Raw genomic sequence first — 26379 nt, forward strand, 5'->3', positions numbered from 1 at the left:
GAAAGAGGTGAAATGGTGAGTGTTTACAGTCATCTGTAGAACAAATGGAGGTTGGGGGCTTCATTTCAGTCACTGGTTTTGGGGATCTCATCAAAATGGAATTATGAATGCAGAAAATCTTATTTTACGAGTTCCCTTCACACAACTAAATAAACTTAACTCTATTTATTATTTTCTGTGCTCACAGTGGAGATTTGTTAGTTAGTTGTTTACTTAGTTGTGTGAAGGGAACTCACAAAGTTCCCGACTTCCCACCACCACTGTCATGTGTTAAAAAAACATAAATTACTGAACTTCAATAACTTAGTGAAACTTAAAAGAGTGTGTTTAATATATAAAGTCTTACACTCCCTTGCTCCACCACCACTAAAGCAGTTCATTAGGCATAAAGAAAGCTCAGACAGGACCACTCGAGCTACAATCCGAGGAAACTTGTTTATACTCTACAGACGGACAGCATTTGGGCAGAACGTCCTCTCTGTTAAGGGTGGCCATCTGTGGAACAGTCTTCCTCAACCCATTAGAGAATGCTCGACATTCAATTTGTTTAAGGCAAAGGTTAAAAACTGGTTATGGACAAATCAAGTGTGTGATCATGCATGAGTTGTATAGTTTTAATGTTTTATTTGGGAACAGAATGGTGTGTATGTGTGAGTTTGATGATGGAGTTTTTATTATGGATGAATGATGAATTTTTATGAATTATTATGTCTATTTTTTTATGTTTAAGGACAACAGATGGAAATTAGCCCCTGGCTATAATCTGGCATGTTTACATTCATGTAATTTTTTTTTTTTTACATTTATGTTCATTAACATGCACTGTCCTAAATAAATAAATAAATAAAGTAAGAATTTCATTGCAGCATAACTATTTGTGTTTTGCAGTGTATATGACAATAAACGTCTTGAATCTTGAAAAGTACCATAGGATTTTGACTCTCCTTGTAATACCATCTGGAAAGCTGAACAGCAACAGATGTATTTTTCAGTTTTTTCAATGATTCTATGCACTGCCAGTGCAGTAAAAGCATACCTAGAATTAAAATAAATAAATAAATCACTCAGTCATGGATTGCCCTTCCCAGAGCCCAGGAATCTGTATTATTGAAGCAGCCAACATCCAAAGAAGAGCTTTGAATGTCCTTCATGATGCCTGGAGAACTATTCCTGAAGACTATAGAAAGATTAAAAGAAAGCTACAGTATTACATACACATAATAAGGAATTTAAAATTTTGAGTATTTGTATATATCTTAGCTGGATACACTTAATAAATAGCAACTTTGTGTTTGGATTTACTGGGGAACAAAGGTCACATGCATCACTCTTTATTAAAAGTATTTTTAACAAATTTTCCTTTTTTAAAATTTTACTCTCACTTGACCAAAAGCGAGCACTTGTACCTGGATAAAGGATATCACTGTGTAAATATTGACATACACTATTTCTCTCAACTTCCTTTTTCTCTGTCTGACCAGCTCCACATCATTAATAATCTCCATATGCAGTGAATTATCACCATTCTCTATCCAGCTAAGCTCCACTTTTATTAACATTAGATGGAGGAGGGTGCGAGGGCAAAAGGGGATCTGCTGGAATTACAAGCATATGTTTATCAGAGAGATTTGTGCTGTAAAGCCACTTTGACATGTGATTCGTTTAGCTTGGAGGTCAGGAAAAAAACTATAAGCAAGCACGCAATTATATCTGAATATGTGTCTGCAAAACACAGGTCAGGATGTGTGGTGTTTTGATCTGTGGGCCGTTAATAATAAATCACAAAAATATTTTTTGAAAGAATTGTGGTGAGTCGTGCTTACTTTAGAGTTTAATTTGAAAAGTATTCACATTGAATATAATTTACTGTAGCTATAATGGAAAAATACCCATTCTGTGAAACAATACAAAATATATACAACAGAGTTTAAAGAAAAACAAAATTCAACACAGATCAAATCACTGATTACAGTTTTTAAAATACATATTAGATGGAAAAAAGTGCAGGGAAGAGAGAAGGCTGCAGGTGTTACAGGTGAAATTATAATTTAATAACAACAGAGCAATAGCAAGAGCCAGAGGAAGTGTAAAAAGAAAGAGCTACTGAAAATAAACCAGAATTAAAATCAGAAACAGATCAACACGTTAAAGTTGTGTTTTTGTTGGAAGGACCTTAAGACATGTGGGATTAGCTTATGTTTTCATTTTTTCCACATCTATCATGTGCGCTTCAAACTATTTATGCAAAAAATAAACCCAGAAAGCTAAAAAAACAACAGTTGTTATTCACTATGTGGAGGTAACATGCAAAGAGGATTTGAATAGCGGCCTCTGGCATCCTGTAGAGAGAAGGTCTTTATCGCTGCGTTAATACCTCCCACCATATTAAATCTATCCGAATGCACTGAGCGACCCACTAATGCAATACATCTGTTACTTGTTAGTGTGATGGGACACATATGTTTTTTATTACTCTAATGAGTGATTAAGTGGTTAAGGATAACCCTCTTAACTGATTACAAATATAGAAATTGAAAAAATATAAGTTATAATAACACGACAAAAAGAGATTGATATTGACAAGAGAGAGTGATATTAAACATATGGTACTAAGATAAATTTTTTTCTCTACAAAAATGTAGAACACAAGTTTTTTTTTCTGTTTTGAAAACATAATCCTGTACTGCATTTGAGCTGCAGGGGTCAGCAGTGACCACATAACAAACCCGTTTTAAATCTACGAAGAAGAAAACGTCAACAGGAAGTAGGAGGGTTGCTGCTGATGCTGTTGAAGGTTAGCTGTACTGGCTCTTTACGCTCTCAGTAGGTCAGTTTGTAGCGCTTTTGTACCTTTTATATAAATGGAAACTTTTATCATTAATTCTCTCATTTGGGAATGAATAATAAAGGTTTTTTAAATTATTGTGTCATGTATATAATTCCGAAAACATTCGAACCATTTTCTGTGTTATCACAATGAGTTTGAAAATAATTCATGCACAAAATACTAAAGCTTATTTATTGTTATTGTGTACATTACATCTCTCCTGATACAGCATGTAAACCCAGTTTTTGAAAGAGTGGTTCAGAAATATTATTTAAAATACTAAATAGCTTTCGAAAAAAACCCTTCCCCCCTTGTGTTTTTGTCTATCTCCCAAGGACCAAACCTGTTTTTGCTTCAGAGTTTTGTCATGAGATGTTTTAATGCGAATTCTATTCAAAGATGTATTAACAGTTGTATGTATGCTTTTATTCGATTCAATTATCATACGGATAGTACACATTAAAGTTGTCAAACAGACAACACATCAGTTTATACACCTTTTCTCAAAAACCAGCCATTACAATGTTTAGTACAATTAGTAAGTGCTGAAAGCTTTAAATATGGAACGACAAATGTGTACGAGCTACAAGTGTGCCAGATATTAAATAAACATACAAAGTGGAGTAATGTTGTACAATACATCAGGCCTGAATGTAAGAGACTGACAGCCTGTTAAGCTACATCTTTAGGTTATGATTTAGTACCTTTACCACACACATAAACCAGATTTATTATTTTTATCCTAGCACTTTCTTGACAGTTCAGTATTTTTTCTGTTGTCTGTAGAGATGACTGCAGATGTTAGATAGGTAGCCTTACACGCTCTGTGTGTGTGTGTGTGTGTGTGTGTGTGTGTGTGTGTGTGTGTGTGTGTGTGTGGTTTTAGGTGGGTATTAAGAGCATTAATTGTACCCTTGCACTGATAACTACACGACGCAAATCCAAGTATGTCTAAATAATAGGGACTCATAGCCTGAAATCAAATACCTACAGATCCATAAATCTGCATTCTCGGCAGAAACCCATAACAGAAACTGGTGAGTAATCCTCTCAGTTTGGCTGGTAATCTGACAGATTCTGCCACCACCACTGTGAATTATGATTATAAACATATAATCTCCAAAATAATAAATTGTTATCAAAGAATAAGCTTTTAAAAAAAAAAAAAAACAACTAAAGCTCCATTTACAGTGGACGATGGTCATATGTAGCGGTTTAGAAATCGTAATCAGATACTGCGTTCCAAACAGGTCTTATCTAATGTGTTATCTAAAATGTTAAGAACATCCTGTATTTGTGCTCTTTCAGATTAGTTCACAACAAGTGAAAACACTGTAAAGAGGATTTTGATCATTAGTTTAAGCAACAACAAAAAGGAAATGTCCCAAATTCCCCAGTTCTGACTTTGTAAATACTACGATTTTTGTCTGTAAATCTGAATAAATGCAGATAAATTTAGATTACAGAATATCATTCACCTTATATTACAATTTTTAGTGTTTCCTTACGAAAATAACAGATTAATTTATTAAGAAAATGACTTCTCGTGACATCATTGCCTTTCTTACCTGTGCAGGCCTCCAGGATGGCAGGCAGGCGAGCGCTGAAGGCTGTGCTCATTGACCTGAGTGGAACTCTGCATATAGAAGACACAGCAGTGCCCGGGGCGCAGGATGCCCTTAACAGGTAAATGGCAGGAGGGAAAAAAATCAGACCTAAAATGGCGCATTGAGAGTCAGGATGTTACTCTATGAATGAAAAGAAAGACTGAAAATTATTTATTTAAATTACTTGAACACTACTCAAAAACCTTTTTCTGTCTTGTGCTTGCTGCATATCTTTATCTTAGATCAGTTCTTTTCCTGTGATAGAGTGCTGTGAATTGTAAACATGGTTTGAATTGCTAGGTGTTTTCTTTTGTGTTTTTGTGCATTATCAGGTTACGGCAGGCGTCTGTAGCTGTCAAGTTTGTGACCAACACAACCAAGGAGAGTAAGAGGATCTTATTTGAAAGGCTGCAACGCCTCAATTTTAACCTCCAGGTGAAATAGCCACACCCTTTCTTATAGCAGAAACTTTTACTGCAGTGCCAAAAGAAATCAAAATGACCTTTAGAAGGGGAACCGCTGTGATCTTGTTTTGTAATGTCTGTTTTTTCCCAAAAGTAAAGTAATGAAAAGAATGTTAGTGCAGAAGTCAAAATTAGGCGAAGAAAAGCAAAACTGGTGATTTACTTAATAAATCAACAAACTGAAAGGACTGTGATGCCATTTTGACCTCGAGAGTGCTGCCTTATGTGATCTTGAAAAATGACCTTTACTGTACAGGAAAATGAGATCTTCACTTCTCTGAGTGCAGCAAGGAGTTTGTTAGAGCAGAAACAACACAGACCCCTGCTGCTGGTGGAAGACAGCGCCCTGGAAGATTTCACTGGTACGAAGTTGAGAGTGTGTGGTGGTGTGTGTGTGTGAGTGACGGAGAGGTAGACCTGAATTTATGTTGTTTTAATTATCATTTGTTTCAGTAACCAAATAAGATAAACTATTTATGTTTAAGACATTATAGCTTTATAAAAAATTCTAATTGTCTACAAGCATTTTGTTAAAAATGAAGCACAAAGAATTCATAAATCGATATCTCTTTAGCAGTTACTATAAAATTATATAGATGAATAATAATTTATTTAAAAAACCTCCAGTTATATATTTTTTCTTCCTTTTGCAGGGATTGAGACGTCAGAGCCGAATGCTGTCGTCATTGGACTTGCTCCTGATCACTTCAACTACTCCACACTCAACAAGGCTTTCAGGTGTTAAACTTGGTCAAGTTTATCAGCTGACATATATATCAGCAAAATCTTCAGTGTGTCTGATATTTTTACTCAAAAATATCAGATACTTTGTATTATTTATTTATTTTTGATATACAGTAGTAGCAAAGCAAGCGTTTTATTTGGGCATATTTGTGCAGTTATGTCTTATTTCTTGAAAAATGAGACCATATAATAAACTTGGTGTTTGTGATTTTGTTTTCTAAAATGTCATTGTTTTAAATGTGTATTCCTTTCAAGAATGATTCTGGATGGAGCTCCTCTCATCGCCATCCATAAGGCTCGCTACTACAAACGTAAGGATGGTTTGGCCCTCGGACCCGGGCCTTTCGTGACGGGACTGGAGTATGCCACCGACTGTAAAGCTACTGTAGTTGGAAAGCCTGAAAAGACATTTTTTACACAGGTGTGGAATTTATTTTGATTTTATTTTTCCTCATATAATAAGACAATTGTTGATTTTATAACAGACATGTCAGATACTTACTTGACATTATAGCATCTATACAATCTTTTTGTGTTTAGTATTTGATTTTTTTTAATGCTTTTTGGTACTAACAACCATTGAAGCCTCTTCTCATTTCTTCAAATAGGCTCTGTCTGATTTAGGATGTAGCCCCAGTGAAGCTGTCATGATAGGCGATGTAAGTATATTATCATTTTTGACAGAAAGTGAGTTTTTGGCTTTCTCTTGTATACAGTATAACCATTTATTGTAATGTTATTGTTGCTGTTGACAGTTTTAGTACCTCTTACAAGATATACTAATGTTAAAAAATCTTTTTTTTCTTCCTAGTGGTAACATTAAAATAAAATGGTGGTCTTTACACTGAGTGGCCCTGTGATATATATTTCTTCACCAGCCTGTGACTGATTAACACCCTCACAATTTACTAAAAGTAGGTCTGTGCTTTTTTTTTTTTTGTTTGTTTGTTTTCTCCAACAGGACGCCAGAGATGATGTAGGCGGGGCTCAAAATTCAGGAATGTTGGGTATTCTTGTCAGAACTGGTGAGCTGAGAAACAGTCAGCTTCTCATTTCATCTTCAGCTTTCTCTTCCACTGTGGTGTCTTTATTAGAAGCTACATTTCTAGCTACTTCATCTATCATAATTTTTTTTTCTTGTTGCTAACCATCTTCTCTCCTGTTATGTTTTAGGTAAATACAGAGAAGACGATGAGAATAAAATAAGCCCAGCTCCCCACCTGATATGTGACAGTTTCCCAGATGCTGTTGAACACATCCTGCAGAATCTGCTTTGAGCGCCAAGTAAAAATAACCTTCTGGTTTCATTTGCACAAGTAACACTGCTAATGTTTCAACAGTGGAGAGACTTAAGATATGAAATTATTTTCCTCAGAACATCCTGATAAATTGAAAACAGTCATGCTATAGTAGTTTGACTCAAAGTACCAGTCACCATAACAAAAGTTTCGTTGTATTAGGTTGTATATTTTTTTTCAGAAAATAAAAAAAGAAAACAAATGATTAAACCAGCATTTTTTTTTAAATTGTGCTGTTCTAGTGTCAGACAGATTGGTACTCTCTCTCCCAGTCTGTGTATCTGTCTATCAGGTTTCGTGCTGAGTGTTTGGTGTGTTCAATCACATTCAGGAAATCAGCCGTTGTTACAGTTTCCAGTTGGATGGCGGGCATGTCTGTGTCATCTGTAAAAGAGAATCAAAGTAAGACAGAGAAGATGGCTGTTGTAGAGGTCAATCTTGACTTTCAGAATCAGAGAAACTTTATTAATCCCAGAGAGAAATTGAGTTGTCATAGCAGCAAATATACAACAAACAACAAGCACTCATATAAAATGAGTGTAGAAACAGAGATACTGGTAGATAAATATTAAGATAAATATAGAGATATAAGTATAAATATAAAAGGACAAGTATGTTTGCAAATATGTGTCATGTGTACAAAAGTGACAGGGTGCACTGAGGTGTGATTAATTCTGTTCCACATTTGTGGACCTGACCCAAGTGGATGAATTAAAGAGTCTGATTGCAGCGGGAAGGAACGACCTCCTGTAACTTTCCCTCAGACAGCAAGGCTGAAGGAACCTGTTGCTGAAACTGCTCTTCAGATTGTCCAGTGTGTTATGAAGGGGGTGGGAGTCATTGTCCATGATTGCCAGCAGTCTTGCCAGCATTCTTTCACTGATCACCTCCTCCAGGGTGGCAAGCTTCATGCCAGCAGCAGACTCGGCCTCCCTGATGAATTTCTTCAGTCTGTTTGCATCCTTTGCTTTGATGCCTGCACCCCAGCATGCTACAGCAAAAAAGATGGTGCTCGCAGCAAAAGACTGATAAAACATATAGAGCAGCCTGCTGCATACATCTGAGTCTTCGTAGAAAGTGAAGCCAGCTCAGACCCCTTTTGTAGGAAGCATCCTTGCTGGCAGACCACTCCAGCTTGTGATCCAGTTGAACTCCCAGATACTTATAGGATGTGACTATTTCGACATCAGTCCCACCAATGCAGATCTGTTTCTACCACCAGCTCATTTGTTATAGCTACATTCAGCTGCAGGTTGTGTGTGTGTGTGTGTGTGTGTGTGTTGTCCTACCATCCTGATGTGACTCCAGAGCATCAAAGATTTTTCCAACTGGTCTCATGGCAGCTTCCTTACATGCCATCTTATATCTGAGCCAGAGTAGCCCTCCATCTCCTGGAAATAAAACACAGAAGCATGTGAATGAACACATTTCCTTCTAGATAACATATATAATTTCATGAAATCAAATGGTAATTGAAAAATGTGAAGCATAATGATTAAACGCCTTTGTCAATGCTTCGTACTCCAGTACAGTGCATAGCTCAACGCCTCCTGTGCAGCTGAGAGGAGGCAGCCAGTGAGACATCATGGCTTGGCAAGCTGGTGAAGAGGTAAGACTCATCCATCTGAACCAGTAACTTGGTCTTTATCCTGCGACTCCCCTCGCGCTCGCCTCTGAAAGCAATGAACAGAGTTTTTGTGGACAGCAGCAGTGGCACATCTACATTTTACTGCACTTAGTGGTTAAGGTCACCCCATGCTGCTCTCTGGCCCATCACTGACTCAAGCTCATCCAGGAAGATGGTGGATGGAGCGTGGTACCTGGCCAGCTCAAATAGAACCTGCAGACACATGTATTAAATCATTTACACTACATACACGGTCAACATATTGTACAAAAGTCATGTTACTGAAATAAAATGAGTCATTTCTTATCAGTTTTTATGTACTCAAAACGAATATGACAGTCAAAATGCAAAATTGGCTCTAGTTTATCACGGAATGTATGCCATGTAACCACTACGAAAGCTGTGTTGTACATGTAGCATAGCATATATGCGGAGCCCAAGGCTTGTCTTGATCGCCAATCTTGCATCCAAAGTAAAGACGATATGACTTCTTCACTTGAGAAGTGATACTTTCTTCTGGTTGGCAAATGTCATTTCCCCACAAATATAGCAAAAATTGTCCACAGTATTAACACACTTTTGAGGCATTAGTGTTCTGTATTGTAACTAAATGGATAGAATAATGACAGTTTTATGTAACAGTAGCTTAAGCTGTATCCCATGAAGTCTGAAAGATTTCTCAAATTTTCCAACTAGGCTTTGTATAGTACACTGCTGATGTCAGCTTACTTCAGCAGCTGCCTGGCAGTAGTACTGCATTCCTTCAGGAAATAATGGAATAAACTCTGGATGATGTGTACATGATGGTATTATCCAATGTGATGCAATATTACATCATTCTATGCTTATTTAGGATGTTGTTACAGTCCTGCTGGATAAATGTACACAGTGAAACATAGAAAAAAAAACTATATGAAATATCTTCCAAACGAGAGCAAACACAATATTTTCATGCTCATATTTGTGTTCAACACACCAAGACACTACAGATTAGGACCTTTTTAGGTCAGTAACAATTTCAGTGTTGACCAGTGTAATCAGACCTCAAAAAATGAAACACAAAACACAAAGTATAGTATTCAAACATGTTTTTGTAAAATTCTTCCCATAGCTGACAGCCTACCCTGACCAGTTTCTCAGAGTCTCCCCTCCACTTGCTGACAATGCTGGAAGCTGAGATGTTGAAGAAGGTTGTCTTACACTCTGTAGCTACGGCCTTGGCCAGCAACGTCTTACCTGTACCTGCGTGGGTAAGGGAATGTGAAGTTTTCATAGTGAGACCCTGACATTTTTTAATATCCTGCACTTGAGTCCTTACCCGGGGGACCATAGAGCAGTAAACCCTTCCATGGAGACAGGATGCCTGTAAAGAGTTGGGGATACTGAGGAGGAGAGACTGAGTCAAAGAATGAGGGGGAAACATGAACAAAACAGTATAGATACAACTTGAGTAAATCACATCCTAGCTCAGTATGAGAACACATTGTATTTCCATTTTCAGCACACCAATAGCAAACTGAGCTCTGTGCAAAGAAACCTGATAAGTCTGATTTATAGCTGATCAGTGCTGCAAATACCACACACAACAAATTAGTTTAAATTTTAGGTGGCAAACACAGGCTGGCTGAAATGACCAAACTGACCTATAGCTCAGAGAATGAATAATAATGGAAGCAAAAGTTTAGGATTGTGGGAAGGCAGAGAGACGATGTTCAATAAAACAGGCCAGCAGAATATATACAAGGAGATGGACACATCAGTCCTCATCTTCGTCTGTAAATGTCAAGAGGATGCAGACAACCTGATTTGTTGTCATCATATCCATGAGAAAGGTCTGGGCGATGATGACAAAAGTGTGTGCATCTATTTCTGTGTGTGTGCGTGTTTTTATCTATTTGCAGAAGCACAAATTGTGTGATTGTGGCTGTGTATAATAAATTCTACATGGCATGCCACATGTGTCTTCCTATCCATCTCTGTATCTGTGTTACCATAATATCCCAGGTATAGATTTAATGTCACTCTAATAGACTGGCCTGACCCCACTGCCCTCCTTCTCTTTAAGCCCTTTAAAAGAGATGTATTCAGAATCGAAGATGGGCGACCGGAGCTGAAATACCAGCATGCTCGGGTAGCGGCCGCACCTTAATGGGATAAACGACGGCCTCTTTGACTAATCGCTTGGCATCCTCCAGACCGATGATGTCCTCCCATCGCACATTGGGGCTGTGCAAATAGATGTCCTTTGGAAAAGCATACACACACACACACACACACAACAGAGAGTGAGTGATGCATGTGGAAGACATAAGCCAGAAATTGGCCCCCACACACATCCTGGTTGCGTAAATAGGTGTCTTTTAGAATGAAACATCGGGTAAGGGAAATGGATAGAGCCTGGGCCTTCATTAATACAAAAGATCAATTCATTCAAAACAAAGCCCTCTGCTGCTCTGTAGTGGACACATTCAGCAAGAGTCATATAAAGGATTTTCATATTTTTACATTATATTCCAAGGAACAAATTAAGATAAAATCAGCTTCTCCCCAGGCAAGTTGAGACGAGACCAAGACCGGGACAAAAAAGACTAACTTTTGTGTGCTTTTAAGGGCTGGCATGATGGTACTGACTGGCCCCAAAGTCATCTGACAAAACAGCGATCACCTCCAACAACTGTAAAATATGAAATATGTAACTGGTTTCAGTTATACTTTATATATAGATAAAATTGTAACATCAAACTGAAGATTATAAACTTGAAATTGCATCATGTCCTATTGTAGTAGTACTAGTCAAATTACACTGTATGATATCAACTTCCCTAAAATGGATAAGGCCTGTCAACACAAAGTGATATGCAGATGTTATTTAAAAGTCAATGGTCACATTTATTTAGTCAAACAACACCATTTTAAGTAAAATTCTGTAATCAAACAATATAAAGACATGTGCACACCTCACTGTGTAGACTGGGGAAACGCTCTTTGTTTTTTGACCAAAAGGTGAGTGCATCACAGAGTCATTTATGCTGTCTAGGTACTTGCTTATTTGTGCATCAGTGCTCGAGTCCTGGCTTGTGCTGCGTTGCAACCTAAATGCCTTGTAGCGTGAAAGAAGACGTTGTTTTGGGGGTGGCGCTGAGTCACTATCTGATAATTCTGTGTCTTCTTCTGTTGGTGCTGCAGGTCCGTCTCTGTCTACCTCTGTGATCAAAAGGTCTGGAAAAGGGTGCACACACACACACACACGCACAAAGACAGGATTAGACAGGATGCTTCTAATGATGCTATAAAACCAAAGACAGTGATAATAAGTGGAACAACAAAAACAACAATAACAATAAATTATTATTATTATACAGTCACCTATTAATGACTTTTTAAGGTAATCTCTGAACCTCTTCAGTGCTGGTCCGGTTTCACCATTTTGGACATCTAAATCTACCCAGGTCAGTCCAAACTGGGGGTCAAGCATGGTGGCAAGGAAGTAGATCCGATGGCTAAACGGCTCTTCTGGATCCTTTTCGTCCATGCAAATCTGCCTGAAAATTCCAGAGAACTGTTTCTCTAAGGATCTTTTCAGTGCCCTGACTATAGTTACGGCCTGGGGCATTTGTACTTCCATCTTTATAAGATGATTCTTCAAGTCCAGAACAGTGGGGACCACCATGCTAATAGTCACCTGATGATCACCTTCTGTAAGGTCTGTTGCATCAGAAAAAGGCTCAAGCAAAGCACAAAGATCTTTCAGCTGAGCCCACTCTCGGGTTGAAAACACTAAATTCTCTGTATTGCTGCACATTTCAGTGATGGCCCTGTGGTGAAGTGTGATCAGAGCCTTTAACTGTCTGTAGGTGCTATTCCAGCGGGTGTTGTTTCCTGCTGGGATGGACTTATTGGAGCCAAAGTGTGCCTCAAACAAGTCTTTGTGGTTACTACTGCTGTGCAGCAGGTTTGTAAACTTGCTGGCTTTGGCAATGGCTCTAGCTATTGCCTTTACCTCTTTCATCCCATCACTGATTACAAGTTGCAGCGAGTGGGCGAAGCAAGAAAGACGTTCACCCGTTGACCATGGATCAGAACCTTCTGCATCCTCCCACATTGTTTCATCATCGAGGTCACCACTGCTGTCACCTTCAGGGTGCTCTACTTCTGGCATCCTGACTTTAAAGGCCCGCTTCATATTGGATGCATTATCCGTCAGAATGTAGCTTATTTTATGGCCAATGCCATACTCCTCAACTATTCTGTCAAATGCTGAGCCGATTCGTTCGCCGCAGTGCTTCCCTGTGAAACGCCTACTGTCAAGCAAAAATGATTGTAAACTGTAAGAGTCCTTGTTCTTGCAGGCAGCATGAGCAGTAACTCCCAGGAAAGTACGAAGCCTCCGGTCAGACCAGAGGTCTGTTGTTATTGCTACATTTGGCTGGACTTCCAGGGCTTTGATTATGTCACCCTTCAATTTAGTGACAAGGTGAGGTATCAGCTTCTTTGTCAAGGTGGTTCTAGACACAGGAGTGTATTTGCTATCCAAGACATTCAGGAAGTGTCTAAAATGTGGATTCTCAACGATAGACAGGGGGAGAGAGCATCCAACTATAGGGTCCTGGAGGATGGACTGGGTGATGGCCTGTTGCCTGGGTGAATTTGGGGAAAATAAGTGGATGCTTGGAGCAAACAATGATAATTGAGGCTGTGTGGGATTGACCGCTATCACTGATGTTGCAGATCCTGCTTTGTACTCCAAGTACCTACAAAACAGGGAAATAGGAATCTGTAAAACATCGGTTTCTATTCAACCACAAAAACTACTGTATCTTACAAGCACAGTAATTTTAAACCTATCAATGAGGGCAGACCTTTGCATACAAAAGAACCTAATCTAATCCAGTGTGACACATATAGATCATTAGGCACAACTAGTAATAATGAAAATACTGGAGTGTTCAGGGTTGCAAGACCTTAAATAACAAGAACAGAAAAACAGTTGAATGGAATCTACAAAAGACAAAATGTCTGTGCATTAACTTTGCAGGTTGCATTAAGCCTCCTCCTGCCAGTCAGCTATCAGACACAGCTGTATTGACAAGAAATGAACTACTCAATAAAGTCTGAAGTTACACCAATACAAAATAACTGTGTCTAATAATGCTAAAATAGCCCCTACACACTGGACTGGTTTAGTAGGGCAACATAGTAGAAAACACCTAAGAAAGTCATAGTCAAAGGTCCTTAAGTTCGATTTAAGAACCTTAGGACTCAGTTTTGCGATCCGTGCTATCTGGACCAGAGCCATAGACCGCTCTGATCTGGACTTCACTGTCGAGAACGCCGCTGTTAGCCGAGCAATGTTACAGGGACACTCTTGAAACCCCCCTACGGTGGCCCCTAGAGACAAAGCACGTACTGTAGCTGCCCACTTGGAATTACCACTCGTGACGCAGAGAGCTTCGACTGATGCAACTTTATTCTCTCCTCCTTTAACCACCGACAATATGGCACCGTGAAAACTATAAAGATGCACAAACAAATACCATTAAACATTCAAGTAGAAAATGCAGAAATGTTCGCATTTTACTATAGAAAATTATTTTGATTAACCCAAATAGTGATATTGACATAAATCAATAGTTTTTAAACTATTTATGTTACAGCATTTAATAAAATGAATTAACAACAACCTTTCTGTGTCTTAAATACATAAACAATCGTTTGCAATCATTAACCAACCTCTTTCTGCTTCCAAGGGTGCTAATCATGCTGAATCAGCTAGCCAACCTCCTCCATGCGCATCTCTTAGCCAGTCTTTCCACACCACAAACAAATGACATGCATACACAATAAAAAACGAATTCAACCACATTGAGTAAACTTTCAAAGTTATAGCATGTGACAGATAAATAAAACACATAGTTTTGCATGAGTACCCTCAAAAACAAACGCTTTTACTCACTCTGAAGCAACGTGTTTGCGTCGCCTCACCGAGAACAGAACAGGAAGTCTGACACAATAAAAGAGGAAGTGCTAAGGTACTCTTCAAAATAAAAGTGCAAAGTAAAGTGGCTTTGCCGGCATTTACACTCCCACCAAATCCTGATACAATGAACGAACAAATTCACAAAGCCAGTGAGTTGTACAGGATTTCTTATACTAATAGATGGATGACTGCATTGAACTATTAGAGGTATACAGGTAAGTGTACTTTATGCATTGAGGTAGTGTATAAACATAACTATTATTGTCTTAACATATTTTGTTTTATTTAATTCTCAAGGAGTAGTACTAGTTTTTGGATTGGTCTCTCAATAATTGAAGGTTTAGAAGGGGCATCTTGCTTTCTTTGAGGCTTTCTCTCTCCAACTCGCACTTTAACTCGACGGACTAAGCCATCATGGTCTTGAAAGGTCTCCACAACTCGACCTAGTTGCCAATGGTTTCGTGGGAGATTGTCGTCCTTGATAACAACGATATCATTGACTTTGAGGTTACGCCGAGGTAAGTGCCATTTTTGCCTTGTTGATATGTTGAGCAGATACTCCCTTTTCCAGCGGCCCCAGAACTGTTCAATAAGGTATTGGACTCCTCTCCATCTTTTTGTAGCATACAAATCTTCTTTCATGAACACTCCGGGGGGTGGAAGAGCAACCTTTGTTTTCATCGTGATGAGATGATTCGGCGTTAAAGGTTCCAGTGCATGAGGATCGTTGATTCCGTCAACTGATAATGGGCGACTGTTGACAATAGCCATGGCTTCATATAGCAGCGTTCTGAGGGAGGCATCATCAAGCCGACCTGGGCACTGTGCGAAGGTTGCATTCAACACATTCCTAACCGTTCTTATTTGCCTTTCCCAGACACCTCCTGCATGGCTGGCAGAAGGGGCGTTGAAGACAAATTCGCACTGTTTTTCAGATAAGAAGGTCTCCAATTGCTTGGCGTCGCATTGCTTAAGTGCTTCCTTGAATTCGTTCCTGGCACCAACAAAGTTAGAACCTTGGTCACAGTGTAATTGTTGGACAGCTCCTCTAAGACTGATGAAGCATCTCAATGCATTGATGAAAGAGTCTGTTGACAAATCTTCAAGCATCTCAATATGGACAGCTCTTGAATACAGACACGTGAAAATCAGACCATATCTTTTGTGTTCTTTGCGTGCTGTCTTCACAATGAACGGGCCAAAGCAGTCCATGCCGCTAAATGTGAAGGGTGCTGAGGCTTCAAGACGTTCTTTAGGGAGTTCAGCCATTCGCTGGCTCTCTGTAGGTCGTCGAAGTTTCCTGCAAAGCACACAGGTGTGTATCATTTTGGCCACCAGCTTGCTCCCACCAATGACCCAGAATCCATTTGCTCTAAGCTCCATTTGTGTCTGGCTTCGACCTTGATGGCATGTCTTAGCATGGTAGTGGGACACAATGAGCTTGGTTATATGACTGTTGCTTGGTACGATGAGTGGATGCTTCACTTTGTGGCAAAGAGACGACCACTTTAATCTCCCACCAACGCGCAAGAGTCCATCAGACCAGATGGGGTCAAGACTGAAGAGAGAGCTTGAGTTTGGAAGGTCACCTTTGGCTTGAAACGTTTTTATTTCATGAGGGAAGGCGTGCTGCTGTACGATCTTTATCACTGCTTCAGCAGCCTTCTCACGCTCCTCGATCGTCACATGTTCAGTATGCTTTTGTTGAGATCTCAGTCTTTTGATTCTTGCAACCACCTTTATGAGTTTTGTCCAAGATGAAAACTGATTCAGACGATCGAGAATATCATTGAAGGTACTGACGTCAGTTGCGAGCACCTGAATTGTCTTGACTTCGGGATCACCAACAAGTAACTCAGCTGGAGTGCTAGGTGTTAGACGTAACTCACGTTCCCAGAGAAACTTTGGTCCTTGCAGCCAGTTTGTAGAGTGGATGTCTGAAACATGAACCCTCTGGATGCATGATCCGCTGGGTTTTCTGAGGTGTCCACATAATACCATTGATTGGGATTGCTGTTGTCTCTAATGAGTTGAACACGGTTTGCGACAAATATGTGGAACCTGCGAGCGTCATTGTTGATGTAACCAAGTACCACTTGGGAATCGGTCCAGAAGAACTCATCATCAATTTTCATGTCAAGCTCAGCCTTTAACAGGACGCTTACTTTTGCAGAAACCACCGCTGCTGCGAGTTCAAGCCTCGGGATACTTGTGACCTTTGAGGGTGCCACCCTTGCCTTTCCCATCACAAGGCTGCAATGAACCTCGTCTTTGTCATTTTTATATCTCAGGTAAGAACATGCACCATATCCTAAGCAGCTGGCGTCCGAAAAATGGTGTAGCTCTACTCTGACAATGTTTTGGAAGTCGTGTGGGTGGTAACATCTTGGAATTGAGACCTCCTTCAACTTGAAAAGACCATTTATCCATTTCTCCCACCGTGGCTTCACATCTTCTGGGAGTGGGTCGTCCCATCCAATGCCTCTGTGACAAAGCTCTTGTAGGATAAGTTTTCCACTTAGGCTGAATGGAGCGATAAATCCAAGTGGATCGTAGAGTGAGGCAATGACGGACAAACAACCACGGCGAGTCGAAGACTGATCTTTCAGGCTGATGTTAAAACTGAAGGTGTCGTCCTCTATCGACCACTGAATGCCAAGAGCGCGTTCTGAAGGGGATGGGTCAAACCCACGAGGTTCAATGGTTGCTGCTCTTTCAGAAGGGTCTAAGTTGGAGAGAGCAGCTTCTTCATTTGAGTTGAATTTGTGAAGGCGCAGGCCTCCTTTTCTGCACAACTCTTGTGACTGAATGATCAGTTCTTTGGCTTCCTCAACTGATGAAACGCTGGCTAATCCATCATCAACGTAGAAGTTTTTCTCCACAAAGGCTGATGCTAGAGGATAGTCGGTTTGATGTTGTCGTGCAAGATGCTTTAAACCGAAATTGGCGCATCCTGGAGATGATGCAGCTCCAAACAGATGAACTGCCATTCTGTACTCCTGAGGTTCTTTCTCCAAATCACCTTCTTTCCACCAGAGGAATTTCAAATAGTTTCTGGATTCAGGGGTGACAGCGAATTGATAGAACATTCTTTCAATGTCACAGATTACGGCCACGGCTTCTTTCCGAAATCTGCAAAGCACTCCAACCAGAGGGTTGATGAGATCAGGTCCAGTTAATAGGGTATCATTTAGAGAGACACCATGGGATTTGGCGGAACAATCAAAAACAACTCTTAGTTTGTCCGGCTTCCTGGGGTGATAGATTCCATGATGTGGCAGGTACCACTCGGTCTGCCCCTGAGATGCTATAGGAGCAGGCTCTGCATCACCCCTGTTGATGGTTTCTTCCATGAATGTTCGGTACTGATCGTAGTATTGTTTGTTGGCCTTTAGTTTTTTCTTGAGACACTGTAGACGTACCGTGGCTAACCTCTTGTTGTTTGGCAGGTGGGGTGGGCTGTTCCCTTTGAAAGGGAGAGGCATTTCGTAATGTCCGTCTTCCCTTTGTGTGATGTGATTACTGAGGAACTGTATGAAATGGACATCTTCTTGGGACACATATTTGTTCTCATAGGTTCTCTCAGCAAAATCTGATTCCAGGGCTTTTAGAACATCTGTCGCTGATGGAACAGGCAACTCTTTTACTGTGAGCCGATGCACAAAGCTTTGGTTTCCTTGTCTGTCTAGGTGGGGGTTTGATGAGCCAATTATACTCCATCCTAGTTCTGACCTTTGTGCGAAGGGTTCATGCTTGTCACCTATGATGACTTCAAGAGGAGCCAGCGCAGATGGACAGTCATATCCAATCAGGAGCCCTACATCACAATCTTGGAGAGGCGGCAACTTTTCCGCCAAGCTTCTGAGATGAGGCCACAGTAATGCTGTTTCCTTTGTTGGGATGTACGACTTGTCCACTGGGATAAAGTCGCGGCTATAAGCCTGTTGTAGTTGGATACAACTCTCAGAGTGGAGTCCTCTAACTTGTAAACCATGAACACTCTTACTCGAGATGACTGTGTCAATAGCCGTCATGGTACTGAGTTTCAGTTTTACTGGTTGGACATCCACATTCAGCTTATCAAGTATGTCCTCCAAGACAAATGTTGAGTCACTTTGTGTGTCTAGCAATGCATAGGTGAGTATTTCTCTCTGTGGTTCTTGTACAGAAGACACAAAGACTGGGACAATACTTGAGGTAGCCGAAACGCGTTGTGTTGATGTATGAGACATGACCTTGTGTGTTTCCTGGTTTACAGGTTCTTCCTTGGGAGTGGAGCTATTTGTTACTGCTTCTGCAGGGTTTCGCTTTCTGTTTTCGTGCAAGCAGGTTGGATGACGACGTTCACAAATGTTGCACGTGTGTCGCCTTTTGCAATCTTTGGTGATATGACCTTTTCTTAAACATCCAAAGCAGAGCCGGTTTTCATGGATGAATGCCCTTTTATCTTCAACACTCTTAGCTGTAAAGATGGGACACTTTGAGATTCCATGAGTTTCACTTTTACAAACAGAACAAGGTGATTTTGGTTTACTAATGTTTGTGTCTTGTTTCTCCTGAGCGGAACTCTTTGGTTGCATGTTTGTGTTGAAGACTTTGGCTCTCTTTGGGATTCGATCATCTACAGGTTTGAAATTCATCAACAGTGGAGAAGCTATCGGGTTGCAAGCTATCCGTGCTTCTCTACTCAGGAAGTCTGTGAAGCATGCAAGATTTGGATAGGTGCCACATTCGTCAAGTTCATCTACAACAATTCGACTCCACTTGCGCACGATCCATTCTGGCAGTTTTTTGAGCAATTTGTGATTTTCTTCACAATCGTTTAGGATAGCTAGTCCTTTGACGTGTGGGATTGCTTCAGAGCATCCTTTGAGGAAATCAGCAAACTCTCGTAGCGCTAGTGGGTCATTTGCACTGATTTTCGGCCATCTCATGAGTTTATCACGAAATGCTTTCTGTATAATGAATGGGTTCCCATATCTGTCCTCTAAGACCTTCCATGCTCCCTTGTATGCATTTTCTGAATCTTGGTAAAAGAAACCTTCTACCGCTTTGCGTGCTTTTCCTGCGAGATAATTTTTCAGATAAAACATCTTCTCGCTTGCTGGAAGGGGTTTTCGGTCAATCAGATTAATGAATGACATTTTCCAATCGGTGAACTGCAAAGGGTCCCCACTGAATGTGGCAGGCTCAGGAACTGGCAAGCGATTCATACTTAATGAGCTAGCGATTGCTTGTGCTAAGCTGACAGACTCCTGGGTCGTTGTCATTTCTGGAATTGCTTGGTGGGGTTGGAATGATGCGGCATTTGGATTCAGCTGAGGTTCAATTTGCCTTCTGTAGCAAGCAGAGCTAATTTTACTATCAATTTCCCCGTTGTGGTTCTCAAACCCTTCAAGGCTGTTGTACGCCTTCACGCGAGCTATTGCTATAGCAACTTCTTTGTCTGCTTGTAACTGCTGTAGTTTTGCTCTTTCTTGTTCCAACTGTTGTTGCATTTCCACCTCTTTTAGTTTAATTTCTGACAACATTTTTGCCTCTTTGAGTTTCCATTCACTTTCTAACTTGTGAAGATGTGCTTGCTGTGCTTGAATTTCTTCCATAGCCTTTGATTGCTCCAGCTTGGCAGCAAGCTCTGCTTCTGCATCTACTCTACTGTTGCGGGTACAGGATGAGCCAGAGTGACGGCTCAATTGCTCTGACAACTCTATAGAGCTTGCAGTTTCTGTTATGCTGTTGCCAAAAACAGACCCATATTCGTTCTTGCTTAACACTTCTCTTACTCTTTCTTTCTCAAGATGGTTATTATATTCCTCATGAACGGTCTTTAGACGGTCACTTATGAGGTTACATACCTCCTTTGTTAGCGTAACACAGGCGTCCATTTTGTTGACAATGTCAGGTGTGGTGTTACTGTTACGCAGGATAGGTTCATACTGTGAACTTACAGCGTCGTGCTTTGCTTCAATGTTTTGCTGCAGTTTATTGAGGTCTTCTGCTGAGCAGAGGGATTTTAGTTTTGTTCTAGTTTCCCTTGCTACGAGCTTCCAAGAGTTATAAGTCTTGTTGAATGATTTTTCACGCTTTCTGATATCGTGCTTTTGCATCTCTAGGCCTTTCTCTGTTAATTTTCTCTCACGTGAGCTAGATTTGCATGGTGCGTTTATAGGGTTGTCTGTTTCTTCTTCTGATGAGCTGGATTCACATGGTGCGTTTGTGGGGTTGTCTGTTTGCTCTTCCGGTAGTGACATTTTGTTTCTGTAGCTGCCTTAAGTCGATTGTAGCTTTGATTGCCTTACTGCTTGACTATACTTTAAAGCTGTAGTTAATCTTTACCACAGAGTAACGCTATGTCAAACATTTACTGATTATGGACATTCAAAGGTATGTTTAGTGTAAGACAGCAACAACAAATGTTCATAAATTAGCTAATGAGCTTCACCTTTTAAACCTTTTCATAAACAGACATCCTGTGAATTATTATTCCACAAAAAACACATTTCGCTCACCAAGAAACATTAACCAGATTCAGGAATATTATGTGTTGGCAGTCCATGAATTAATTTGGCCTCGTAACATTATTTAAAGAGTTTCTAGTTATGCATTAAGCTTGTGCATGTGTGTAAGCAGTCCCGTGTTTCTTCTTGGCAGTCAATGTCTCTTTCAGTATCTGGAGTCTTGAGTTTTAGTATGCTGTTCTTTCTAACCTTGCGAGTGCAGTTTGTGGATGCGAGTGGAATCAGCTGGCTGGTAACAGGTTGGTAGCTGGATCTCTGATGAAATGGTGTCAGGTTCTCTGCAGGGATGGCAGGTCTCTTGCAGTCAAAGAGTTTTCACTGTAGCTGCCCACTTGGAATTACCACTCGTGACGCAGAGAGCTTCGACTGATGCAACTTTATTCTCTCCTCCTTTAACCACCGACAATATGGCACCGTGAAAACTATAAAGATGCACAAACAAATACCATTAAACATTCAAGTAGAAAATGCAGAAATGTTCGCATTTTACTATAGAAAATTATTTTGATTAACCCAAATAGTGATATTGACATAAATCAATAGTTTTTAAACTATTTATGTTACAGCATTTAATAAAATGAATTAACAACAACCTTTCTGTGTCTTAAATACATAAACAATCGTTTGCAATCATTAACCAACCTCTTTCTGCTTCCAAGGGTGCTAATCATGCTGAATCAGCTAGCCAACCTCCTCCATGCGCATCTCTTAGCCAGTCTTTCCACACCACAAACAAATGACATGCATACACAATAAAAAACGAATTCAACCACATTGAGTAAACTTTCAAAGTTATAGCATGTGACAGATAAATAAAACACATAGTTTTGCATGAGTACCCTCAAAAACAAACGCTTTTACTCACTCTGAAGCAACGTGTTTGCGTCGCCTCACCGAGAACAGAACAGGAAGTCTGACACAATAAAAGAGGAAGTGCTAAGGTACTCTTCAAAATAAAAGTGCAAAGTAAAGTGGCTTTGCCGGCATTTACACGTACAAACTCCAAAACACTTACAAATTCCAAATAGCACGCACAAACTCCAAAACACGTACAAAATCCAAAACACATGCAAAATACAAAACACGTACAAACTCCAAAACACGTACAAAATCCAAAACACATGCAAAATCCAAAACACTTACAAACTCCAAAACACATGCAAGCTCCAAAACACTTAAAAAATACAAAACACATGCAAAATACAAAACACGTACAAAAAACAAAACACATGCAAGCTCCAAAACACTTACAAAATACAAAACACATGCAAAATACAAAACACTTACAAACTCCAAAACACATGCAAGCTCCAAAACACTTAAAAAATACAAAACACATGCAAAATACAAAACACGTCCAAAATACAAAACACATGCAAAATCCAAAACACTTACAGAATACAAAACACATGCAAGATACAAAACACATGCAAAATCCAAAACACGTGCAAGCTCCAAAACACTTACAAACTACAAAACACATGCAAAATCCAAAACATTTACAAACTCCAAAACACATGCAAGCTCCAAAACACTTACAAAATACAAAACACATGCAAAATACAAAACACGTACAAAATACAAAACACATGCAAAATACAAAACACGTACAAAATACAAAACATGTGCAAAATCCAAAACACTTACAAAATACAAAACACGTACAAAATACAAAACACTTACAAAATACAAAACACTTACAAAATACAAAATACAAAACACATGCAAGATACAAAACACATGCAAAATCCAAAACACGTGCAAGCTCCAAAACACTTACAAACTACAAAACACATGCAAAATCCAAAACACTTACAAAATACAAAACACGTGCAAAATCCAAAACACTTACAAAATACAAAACACATGCAAAATACAAAACACTTACAAAATACAAAACACATGCAAGATACAAAACACATGCAAAATACAAAACACGTACAAAATACAAAACACTTACAAAATCCAAAACACATGCAAAATACAAAACACGTACAAAATCCAAAACACATGCAAAATACAAAACACGTACAAAATACAAAACACGTGCAAAATACAAAACACATGCAAGATACAAAACACATGCAAAATACAAAACACGTACAAAATACAAAACACTTACAAAATACAAAACACATGCAAAATACAAAACACATGCAAAATACAAAACACGTACAAAATACAAAACACATGCAAAATACAAAACACGTACAAAATACAAAACACGTGCAAAATCCAAAACACGTACAAAATACAAAACACTTGCAAAATCCAAAACACATGCATACCCCAAAACACATGCAAATTCCAAAACACAACGGAAGTGCTCCAGGACGCTAGGGGCAGTGTTGAGCTTTTGTTACCTAGTAACTACACAAGCCAGGAAGTACCAATGACCGGATTTGGGGTCTGCAGCCTTAAAGGCCGCATTTTAAGGCCGATTACGTCACAGTGACACGACGAAGACTGTCCCAATTCAAAGGCTGCTCTACATGCGGCCCTCAAATGCGTCCTTAATTTCCCTGAATTTTAAGGATGGGTCGGTGTAGCCTTCATGGCCCAACATATCCCAGACTTCATAGCTCGGCGGTGGTGTGGATAATTTAAAAAACGGCGGAAGCGGAGCGGACGAAGAGTAAACTTTCAGAAGTAAGTACTGAATATTATGTCACTTATTTATGTGCAAATGTTTTTATAATGAAGAACATTAAAACATTACTGTTGGCAACATGTCGGGAAAGTTATGTGACATTAGCGACGTTTGTACTAACTTGGTTTTAAAGCCTTTACTTCAAAATATTTGCCGTTCAATAGCTGAGCTTAATCTTACAGAGAATGTGATGATTTTATGCATAATTAAAGTCAGTCATGTCAGTCAGCTGACGGTTCACTCGTTAAGCTGAAAGAAAGATGCTTTAATCACAGGAGTCACACGTGTCCACTGTACCATCTGGGAATTCTTCTTGTTTAGCACTCGTAATAACACAAACACTAAATCCTCCTTCTCGTGTGCTGTTTTGTAGCAGTGTATACACCTGAGACTGTCACCTGTCTGTCTGTCCTGCACTCTCTCTTTTTTTCTTTCTCTCTGATTGTGGAATAAAAGTATGAACATGTGTTTATAAGTTACACTTGTGTTTGAATCCTGCAGCTTATCACACATTTGATTTCTATGTGTGACAACTGCAAGTGTCCAGAGTGAGGACAGACTGAGGGACCCACTGCTACACATCATCTGTGAGGCTTTGCACCCCTGATGATCCACCAGGACAAACTCAGCAGTATGTGAGGAAGAGGAGGAGGAAGAGCCAGCAGCAGCTGACAGATGGAGAGAATAGACAGACTGTTCCCTGTTTGTGAAGGACTGCTAAGAAAGTTTAACATAACTAATTGTCTGTCCTGAATCAGTCTTATTAGGTAATGTTCAAATAATTTGATCATTCCAGTGTTTTCAGTGTGGGAGAAAGTACCCAGGGCATTCAGGTTACACACTATGAAAGGAAGCAACAAGTTTAATGTTCAGAAAAATAAAGTATGTATCAGCAGCAGAATGGAACTAAAAATAAATGTTTGTTTCAGTTCTATGAAGCTTTGAGTATTTTGGATTAGTAGTACTGCTGTGTTTGTTGCATCATATTGCTGTAATTGTTTATATGCTTTATATATTCTGAGGTAAGTTGATCTATAGTGTTACATCATATTCTATAAGGATGTTACGTGTTTGTATACTTTCTGCCCAGTTTGACCCATTTAGCAGAAGCCAGCCTGTTTAAGGCTCTGATATCTATTCTGTATGACTTAAAGCAGTTATGACATGGTCTGATTTTCTAACCCAATAAAGGAATGTTTAATATATCAGTCTACCCTTCATTCTATCAGAAACAGTTATCACAGCTTGTACATGTTCTTTTTACACATGTATGTAAGCATTGAGCCAAATTTAGTAATGCCAACATACTGAAGGAACAACATTTGTCTCTTATATATGATACACCTATATATGCACTGTCAATATACATTTTGAACCAGCTGCAGATGTCAGAGTAACAACTGACTGACCCCCACATAAAGTGCGTTACAGTAGTCCACAGGGGAAGAAATAAAAGCATGGATCACGGTTTCAAAGTGCTGCCTAGGAAGAAAAGATTTCACTCTTGCCAGTCGCCTTAAATGATAAAAATGGACTGGTTCAACTTAAAACCAAGGGCAGTAACAGCAGGTTTAAAATAAACTTCCAGGGGTTCCAAATGAAAAGAAGAGGACTCACAGGAGCCACTGGGTCCAAACACCAACAAATCTGTTTTCTTTTCATTCAAATTTAAAAAGTTTAGAGCCAACCAAGCTTTAATGTCATCTAGGCATGTCAAGAGAGGTTTTATTCAGATGCCATCCTTCTGCTTCAGTGGCAAATAAATTTGGCAGTCATTCCTATATACTTGTCTTTGAGTGAAGATTTAAGGTGGTAAGACATGTACTGTAAATAACTGCAACTTGAATCTGTACTGAAGCTCAGTATTTGACACAGAGTTCATGTTCACTGCTGTAATAGCTAATAATGACTAATATAATAACCATAATATTGGCCATATTATATTTACATTACCAAAGTGATATGACTTTAGTCTCATGAACAACATTAGCTAATTGTTATTTACTAGCTAATCTTAAATGACTGTTCAGTACAGAAATGAAGACCAACAATCATGTTTTACTGTCCTGTGGTCTCAGCCTCAGATACTTATCAAATCACACAAAGCTCTTGTAGAAACAAACAAACAAATGAAAAAAATATGTTCTCCTTCATTTCTGTCAAACAAAGTTGTATGACACGTTTCCAGCTGTTAGTATCATGGTTGCTAGGCAACCTGGGAAGCGCGACGGAGACTAGAGCCCATGTGTTTGCAACATACTTGCCGTTTATTTTGTAAATCGAGCTCAACACTGCCCCTAGCGTCCTGGAGCACTTCCGTTGTGATTTGGAGTTTGCATGTGATTTGGAGTTTGCATGTGTTTTGGATTTTGTACGTGTTTTGGAGTTTGCATGTGTTTTGGAGTTTGCATGTGTTTTGGATTTTGCATGTATTTTGGATTTTGTACGTGTTTTGGATTTTGCATGTGTTTTGTATTTTGTATGTGTTTTGGAGTTTGCATGTGTTTTGAATTTTCTACGTGTTTTAGAGTTTGCATGTGTTTTGAATTTTCTACGTGTTTTGGAGTTTGCATGTGTTTTGGATTTTGCACGTGTTTTGGATTTTGCACGTGTTTTGGAGTTTGCATGTGTTTTGAATTTTCTACGTGTTTTAGAGTTTGCATGTGT

The 26379-nt window shown here is 39.4% G+C and overlaps 2 protein-coding genes and 1 pseudogene across 5 annotated transcripts; 1 reads left to right on the plus strand and 2 right to left on the minus strand.

Moving 5' to 3' along the window:
- The first annotated feature begins 2745 nt into the window (after positions 1-2745).
- hdhd2 (haloacid dehalogenase-like hydrolase domain containing 2) lies at positions 2746-7091 on the plus strand. 2 transcript variants are annotated; one of them, XM_080875509.1, is made up of 9 exons: positions 2746-2827; positions 4404-4513; positions 4767-4869; positions 5155-5260; positions 5552-5636; positions 5898-6063; positions 6251-6301; positions 6604-6667; positions 6816-7090. In XM_080875509.1, the coding sequence occupies exons 2-9, from the start codon at positions 4413-4415 to the stop codon at positions 6917-6919; spliced, it is 780 nt and encodes a 259-aa protein (XP_080731635.1). In that variant the 5' UTR covers positions 2746-2827; positions 4404-4412; the 3' UTR covers positions 6920-7090. The 2 variants fall into 2 exon arrangements, with proteins under 2 accessions (XP_080731635.1, XP_080731634.1); XM_080875508.1 differs by having other exon boundaries at positions 2759-2794; positions 6816-7091.
- A 66-nt stretch (positions 7092-7157) lies between these two features.
- Positions 7158-11143, minus strand: LOC308392450 (katanin p60 ATPase-containing subunit A-like 2; annotated as a pseudogene). The gene is made up of 7 exons (XR_013974766.1): positions 10712-11143; positions 9886-9949; positions 9691-9809; positions 8693-8780; positions 8444-8613; positions 8230-8331; positions 7158-7324 (listed from the first exon to the last, which is right to left on the minus strand). The product of XR_013974766.1 is annotated as a katanin p60 ATPase-containing subunit A-like 2 (transcript).
- Positions 11144-12612: 1469 nt separating this feature from the next.
- On the minus strand, positions 12613-22133 carry LOC308392449 (uncharacterized protein). 2 transcript variants are annotated; one of them, XR_013970808.1, is made up of 5 exons: positions 21928-22133; positions 21705-21779; positions 14298-21484; positions 13975-14077; positions 12613-13318 (listed from the first exon to the last, which is right to left on the minus strand). XR_013970808.1 is itself a non-coding variant. In XM_080875507.1 (3 exons), the coding sequence occupies exon 3, from the start codon at positions 20793-20795 to the stop codon at positions 16419-16421; it is 4377 nt and encodes a 1458-aa protein (XP_080731633.1). In that variant the 5' UTR covers positions 20796-21484; positions 21705-21779; positions 21928-22133; the 3' UTR covers positions 14100-16418. The 2 variants fall into 2 exon arrangements, 1 of the variants encoding a protein (XP_080731633.1); XM_080875507.1 differs by lacking the exons at positions 12613-13318; positions 13975-14077 and having other exon boundaries at positions 14100-21484.
- Positions 22134-26379: the final 4246 nt, after the last annotated feature.

This window comes from Rhamphochromis sp. 'chilingali' (genome assembly GCF_963969265.1).
Source record: "Rhamphochromis sp. 'chilingali' genome assembly, chromosome: 2".
Lineage (NCBI taxonomy): Eukaryota > Metazoa > Chordata > Actinopteri > Cichliformes > Cichlidae > Rhamphochromis > Rhamphochromis sp. 'chilingali'.

Excerpts from the sequence above, each read along its gene's own strand:
- LOC308392449 (XM_080875507.1), bottom strand. The coding sequence starts at position 20,795 with ATGTCACTACCGGAAGAGCAAACAGACAACCCCACAAACGCACCATGT.
- hdhd2 (XM_080875508.1), top strand. Across the intron at positions 5,261-5,551 it reads CGCCCTGGAAGATTTCACTG|GGATTGAGACGTCAGAGCCG; the intron begins GTACGAAGTTGA and ends TTCCTTTTGCAG. Across the intron at positions 6,302-6,603 it reads AAGCTGTCATGATAGGCGAT|GACGCCAGAGATGATGTAGG; the intron begins GTAAGTATATTA and ends TTTCTCCAACAG.